This window comes from Bidens hawaiensis, unplaced genomic scaffold (genome assembly GCF_021521415.1).
Source record: "Bidens hawaiensis isolate Kalapana, Puna unplaced genomic scaffold, B.hawaiensis_p1.1 tig00011691_1, whole genome shotgun sequence".
Classification (NCBI taxonomy): Eukaryota; Viridiplantae; Streptophyta; class Magnoliopsida; order Asterales; family Asteraceae; genus Bidens; species Bidens hawaiensis.
The window spans coordinates 141,195-148,279 of record NW_027491924.1 but is presented as its reverse complement, the minus strand read 5'-3'; the positions used below and the strand labels follow the sequence as shown (position 1 = coordinate 148,279).

At 35.3% G+C, this 7,085-nt stretch overlaps 1 protein-coding gene across 2 annotated transcripts; it reads left to right on the top strand.

The window, feature by feature from the left end:
- Positions 1-493: 493 nt before the first annotated feature.
- On the top strand, positions 494-2,651 carry LOC143538710 (uncharacterized). Of its 2 annotated transcripts, XM_077032201.1 has the most exons (4): positions 494-1,127; positions 1,203-2,004; positions 2,110-2,228; positions 2,307-2,651. In XM_077032201.1, the coding sequence occupies exons 2-4, from the start codon at positions 1,557-1,559 to the stop codon at positions 2,328-2,330; spliced, it is 591 nt and encodes a 196-aa protein (XP_076888316.1). In that variant the 5' UTR covers positions 494-1,127; positions 1,203-1,556; the 3' UTR covers positions 2,331-2,651. The 2 variants fall into 2 exon arrangements, with proteins under 2 accessions (XP_076888316.1, XP_076888315.1); XM_077032200.1 differs by lacking the exons at positions 2,110-2,228; positions 2,307-2,651 and having other exon boundaries at positions 1,203-2,049.
- The last annotated feature ends 4,434 nt before the right edge of the window (positions 2,652-7,085 follow it).

The window sequence follows — 7,085 nt, the reverse complement described above, 5'->3', positions numbered from 1 at the left end:
TTAGCTGTTTGTGTTCACTGCTATGAAATTAGATTGATTATATGTTCATTGATTGAACTTGCAAACGGGTCAGGCGGGTTTGGGTCATGGGTCAGAAAGTGTTGATTCAAAAAGGGTTATTTTGGTTCGGTTCGAAAGGGGTCAGGTTAGAACGTGTTTGTGTGTGAACCAGTTTCGGGTTTAATAATATGTTTTTTCCAATTAATCTTACATTTCAGCTTTACTTCTGGTTTTCGGCACCGGTTACGCGTATTCAGGCTTTGGTTACGTGTATCGGGGCCAGGTAACGCGCGTCTAGTGTCTCGTAAGTCGCATAACCTGGCCTCGGTACACGCTTAACCCATCGCTATGCACGAGTAACCAGCGTCGGTTACGCGTGAATAATTGCTATTTATAGGGTTGTGCTAAACGTACCTCAGTCTGTTATTTTTTTACTAAATGTATTACTTGCATACACGGTTAAGTTTTCACTGATATCTTTAATGTTAAAGGCAAACTACAAGTGCTAATGAGAAAACAAAAGTCAAAGAAGAAGAGTTGAGTACAAATCGGTGGACAAGAGAAAAGAATGAAGTCGAATGTGAAGGGACCGCATGACATGTTCTCAACAAGTAATGGAGAAGGAACAAGTTACAAACAATCAAACATGGACGGTACGTCTGACAAAGAGGTTCGAGCACAAATCGTTCACGCATTTTCTACGCTTTGTTACCTTGAAGACATTCCACGTAGTGCTCTTAGATTAGATAGTTTTAAAAAGATGGTTGAGTCTATTGCAAACTACGGGCCAGGTTTCGAGTTTCCTAGCTATGAAGATCTAGCCGGCCTGCTTCTTGAGAATGAGGTAGACCGTGTGAATAAGTGGATTGACGGGCATAAAGAGGAATGGCCAAAATACGGGTGTTCGATAATGCTGGATAGCTGGACGGATAGAGAGCAGAGAACAGTGATCAATGTGTTGGTCAATAGTTTTAAAGGTACCGTGTTTTTGAAGGCGGTTGATGCATCGTCTTTTATGGAGTCAGAGACAGAGATGTACACTCTACTTAATGACCTTGTGGAGCGAGTTGGCGAAGCCAATGTTGTTCAAGTCATCACTGATAATAGAAGCAAATCTCTACTAGCAGGTTACTTGTTTTATAAGATTTTACTTTTTTATTATTAAATATTAATTTTTTTTATATAAATTTCATTATATGTAGGCAAGTTTTTGATGATGAATAGAGGAAACTTGTTTTTGACTCATTGTGTTGCTCATTCCATTGATCTAATCCTTGAGGATATCGGGAATATTGCTAAGGTCAAAACGACTATTAAAAGAGCAATTTTTCTTATTGGTTATATCTACAACGATTATGATGTTTTAAACATGATGAAAGAGTTTACTAACAAGAAAGACTTGCCAAGAACCGGGATTACACGCTTGACAACAACGTATCTTACTTTACAAAGCCTGCACAAGCATAAGGCGTGTTTGAAAAGCATGTTCACATGTGAAAAATGGAGGGAAAGTGTATGGGCTAAAGAAGCTAAAGGAAAGGCGGTGAGTAAAGTCCATGCCTTCGTTTTGGAATAACGTCGTTTGGACTCTTAAGGTTATGGGGCCGTTAGTTCGAGTACTGCGACTCGTTAAGAATGAAAAGAAACCTGCAATGGGTTATATGTATAAAGCTATGGATACTGCAAAGGAAGCAATCCGAGTAGCTTTCGATAAGGATGATGATTGTAAGGTGGTGCTTGACATAATTGACAAAAGATGGGAGTGCCAACTCGATAATCCATTGTATGCAGCTGGTTACTACTTTAACCCTGAGTTCTATTGCACGAACCCTGATATCGAGAAAGACAAGGAGGTCATGAAAGGGTTGATGAAGTGTGTTCGAAGGCTTGTCTCGAGTCAGGCCAAACAAGATTTGATCATGACGGAGTTGATCAAATGGGTGGACCAAGCGGGATGCTTTAGTAAAGATCTTGCAGTTAGAGCGCGTGGCAAAATAGCTCCCGGTAAGTTATCTAACTTTGAAATATGTTTTACTTTAAATATTGTGCATAGTTGCATATACATAACTAACTTTGAAAATTTATGAAAATTTTAAATTTGTTTATCAGCTGACTGGTGGAAATTATACGGGAAAGAAATCCCGAATGTGCAAGAGTTAGCTATCAAAGTGCTTAGTTTACCGTGTAGTTCATCGTGGTGTGATAGAAACATGAGCTTGATTGATTATGTAAGTGTTATTCCAACTTTGGAACATATAAATTCTTTTGTTTCATAAACTATTTTAAATGTATCTTGTTTTTGTTAGATGAATTCGGATAAATGGAACTAGTTGGAGCATGAGAAGCTGGAAGATCTTGTGTTTGTCAGATACAACCGAGCATTCAAGAACCGATGGAAGAAAGATGTTGTCTGTGATCCTATATCTTTGGAGGATATTGATTATTGTAACGAGTGGTTGATTGGACAGATAGAAGAAGAGCAAGACGACGACTCAATGAGCGATGATGTTGCATATGCAAGTTTGGAAGACGAAGAAGAGGCTGATGAAGAAGAATTTGCTTATTCGAATGATCTTGAGGATGAATATTTGCTGGCTTGGTTTGCTGCCCTGACGAAGATGATGATTACTTTTGAATATTTGGTATTAAGGTTTTTTGAATTTAATCGTTGTGATTAACGGGCAGATGCTACATGTTATAGTTTGATGAATTCGAAAAGTAAAACGTTTTAATATGAATGCCAAATGTTGTAAATATGAACCGTCTGCTCGAGTTTAAGGATTCTCTACTGAGTTAATTTTTATTTTAAAACAATGTTGGTGGAAAAAATATTTTTTTAAATGGACTGTTTCAAAAATCTTCTAAAATGGTTTTTATTCAAAAATGCTTTAATTTGATTGGAACACTAAAAAACCCGTTTCATATCTTTAAAAGTCTGTACTTTGAAAATACAAAATATTGAAGTTTGGTGACTAGGATCGATAAACACAAAACGAATTTAGATTATAAGCTCAATCCTTGTAACTTTCATTAGCTTGAAAAATTACAATACTGAAAACTCTTTTTTGATATAAATAATAAATAAATTCCTTGTTGTTCAAGTCATTTGCTCGACTTGTTTACCAAGTAATTTATTCTATGTAAACCAAGTCACGTGCTCAACTTGATAAACAAGACACAAACTCATCATAGGCTCGATGAGTCGATCCAACGGAAATTATGTCCAACAAATATTGGGTGACAACAAAAGATAACAATATTTCTTGATTTGTGATTTCTATACCTTTGAAATGTTGGTTTTCTAGAGATTGAACACTTGTCAGTCCTAAATCGTTTATACACTTTCTACAAAACATTATATATTAATATAATATGATTCGGACTATATACTAATAAACAAAAATATTAAGAATAAAGTAAATAAACAAATAAATAATGCATGTGGGAACATTGTTTATTACCATAAGATATGAGTGTGTGTATGGTCAAACGTTTAAAACAATCATGAACTTAATAAGGACCACAAAAGGCAAAGGCAATAGAAAATGTAGCGTTTGTTCATACTATATCACAACAAAAAAAATACCATGCACATTGACATAAGTTTAATAGAAAAACACAACATTCGTTCATATTATTTCACAACTAAAAAATATCAAGAGTTAGCTACTTATTTTTGGCATTTAAACTTATTTAAATCATAGTAAAAAAGAATATTGCAAGCATAGGCCAGCCCAGACTTCATACAGGGCTCGGTCGTCGTCTCGGGTTTGTTTCCAGAGAGGGCCTGTAATTTTAATAAAAATTATGTTTATATAAGAGCCTAAGTTTATATAAAGGGTCTATAAGTTATACACGAATCAATAAAATAATGGATTTGGGCATTCTAAGAACTAATAGATTATTGATAAATTGGGCCTAATAGTCTATATAATTGATAAACTTGGCATAAGTTCATATAGTTCTACCTAAATGATATATTTTGTGTCAACCCATTTGGAACATCCACGATCGTAATCGGGAATTCATGAGTAATATGGGTTGAAGGGTGCCAAGGCCGCCCAAAGAGAAGGGGAGGAGGAAGACCGCCTGACCCAATTTCATGAGAGCCCATAATTATTAAAAATAAAATATATATAATATAATCTTGTTTTAAAATGATAGTATAATACATGGAAAAAAGGCTAGCTTGTGGTAACAAAAGGTCATATGTTCATTTCTCATTAACGGCAATTTTGTTTCTATAAAAAAAGACTTTTGTTTATATTTTATATTGACCGTTTTAATAATTTGTTTATTATCTTTTTTTTGCTTTGGTGTGTATCAGGCTTTAAATACATTTGAGTCCCTTGTTCCCGAAACCATTACGTTTCTGAAAAAAGTTCAAGTGGTCGTGCACAATAGCTTATCGATGCCAAAGAACTATAACTTTACTTTCAGCAGTATCGAGTTTGTCATTCAAAAGGGGTGGCGGAACAACTTGCTTTCTACTTACCTATCTTTCTATTGGATCCTTTTGTTTAGTATAAATCTTAAGTTAATGAGTTTTAAAAATGTTATATAATTTAAAACGAGATTTTTGTAGCACGTTTTCTACTCGTTCTAAACATCAAAATTTTAAAAGATTATCGAGGACGGTCCTAAAAGTTACTCCTCTTTAAAAAAGATTATATAAGGTCACTTTTCATGCTTTTTTTTTTGTGGGCACTCAAAAAAACACATATTTCAATTTACTATTAATATTATTAAAAGTATATATATACACACATCACCCATGTTTTATCCTTGGTCTAAACTTTAAACTCACATGATCATCATTCTACCTCAAAGTCACAAATCACACATAAATATTATTATTCATCTCCACCCCACTAAACTCAATGCATCCACAAACCATTAATATTCACAATTCATCAACCAACAATTCAATGGATCAAGATCTTGATCACATAAGCAACAACAATAACAGCAATGCCGATCTTGATCTTGAACTTGATCACGACGAACCCGACTCGTTGTATTGTATTGATAATAATAACCCACCCGAGTCATACTCAGTCTGCCACTCGGCTAGACCGGAACAACACATTCATCGAACGCACGCCTTCAGTAAAACTCGGGAGTTCATGCCAAACGCCTTCGTCTTGTCGTTCAATCTCCATAACCCAAAGACCAAAACTATCCATAATCGGGTTTAGAAAGAAACCGGGTCATCAAATGGACGGGAAAACCAAAACCAAACCAAAAATAATGACAAGATGGATAATGTCCGGTTGTTTAGGAACCGGTCTGAACCGGGGAGAGACTTCTGTTTGTTAATAACTGAACCGGTTTCTCCTAAAGTCTCTTGTGCTGGCCGGGTCGGGTCGGTTATGGTGGTTCAAGGACGAAAAGGTTCGGTTTGGAGGACGTTCAAGGCGGCTTTCTCGAACCTGGTTCATACGAATAGAGTGACTAAGATCGCGGGTTGATACCGGTTCGAACCGCCGGTAATTAAGCCGGCTATGAAAGATTAAAAGATGTTTTATTATTATTAATTTTTTGAATAATATATGTTTTGTCATATTATTTGTCTATTTCGTAATAGTTGAATGATGTTGTAATTATTGGTGTCAAGTTGTGTGTTATCTAGAAGTCCATGCCTGGTCTATAATTGACATGAAGAGAGAGTGGTTTTTGACATTTTGTTATAATTATAAAACATAAACAATTATGATCACGAGATCGATGTTATCTTTGTTCATGCATGAAACAAATGTTTGTTTAATAGGTTCAGGTTATTGGATCATGAGCTTTATTGATCTAGAAATTATTAAGTATGTGTACATACACATAGATATATAGTCATATAACAAATATGTAACTAGAATTTGTTTGATATATTATTGCCTTCTAAGTTTTCTCTTCGTTTTTTGTGTTTTAAAATATGAAATACAACTTACATCATGTAATTAATAATGTACAGTTAATTGAATAAAATAAAATGGTGAAATAATATAACTACAAAATGTATGAGAAAGCGCAAACTTTTTTGTATGTGATATGGTCATGATAAAAGGTGAGAAGTTAAGTATAAAACTCTTTTGTAACGGTTATATGACTCAAAAGTCAGTGTTTACATTTATTTCAGAGCCCGTTCAAAAAAAGAACATTCATTTCAGAGCACGTTACGTAATTAAATATAGAAAAATGTTGTTCGATTTTAGTATTTCCTTTTGCAATCATGTCACCTACCATTTGTATATATGCATTAAACAAACTACATTTATTGAAAAGTTATGTTTTTGAAAGCAGTTAATGAAATTGAGTTAAAAACTTAAAAGGCACATTTATACATTCTTAAAAGGAACGAATGTCACGGAGTTGACTCGAGTCGTGACATGTTCATTTGACTGAAAAAAGTCTCATTTCCTCTCTTTGGGCCTTTGGCCCAGATTCAATGGGCCGTCTTTAAGTGAAGTTGGGCCTAGATCAGATGAGCATTGATTTGATCTAGAGGTGCACAAATCGAGTTTTTTAAATACTCGGGTTCGGGTATGACCGGGTATTGGTAATAATCAGGTCGGGTTTGGGTCGGGTATTGTCTCTAAAAACCCTACCCTATTCATCGGGTTCGGGTCGGGTATATAACCGGGGATTTGAATACCCTATTATCGGGTATTGAAAAAACCCTATTTACGAGTATTTTCGGGTTTTTTCCGGATATAGATTGGATTTTTTAAAAGTTTGCACTTTTTAGGGGTATTTTTCGTGTATTTTTCGGGTATACATTGGGTATTTGAAATACCCGGTTTCGGGTATTGGAAAAACCGGGTTCCGGGTATGGAACCGGGTCGTGTTTTCGGGTATTACCGGGTACAAATCGGGTCGGGTTCGGGTTTTAGTGTCAAAATGCATACCCTATCCGTATCCTACGGGTAGGGTCGGATACGGGTTCGGGTATTAAAAACCCCGGGTATTAGTAAAACCGGCTCCGGGTTTTTATTTCGGATCTAGTTCTGGGTTCGGATTTTTTTGCACCAAAAACTTTGATCTTTTAGAAGAGTATAAAATTGAGATATTGTCATCATACTGTTATTTTTTGT

What these genes read in the sequence shown, in the direction of transcription:
- LOC143538710 (XM_077032200.1), top strand. Translation starts at nt 569, where the DNA reads ATGAAGTCGAATGTGAAGGGACCGCATGACATGTTCTCAACAAGTAAT. An exon ending in AAGCAAATCTCTACTAGCAG is followed by an intron (nt 1,128 to 1,202) that starts GTTACTTGTTTT and finishes CATTATATGTAG; the next exon opens with GCAAGTTTTTGATGATGAAT.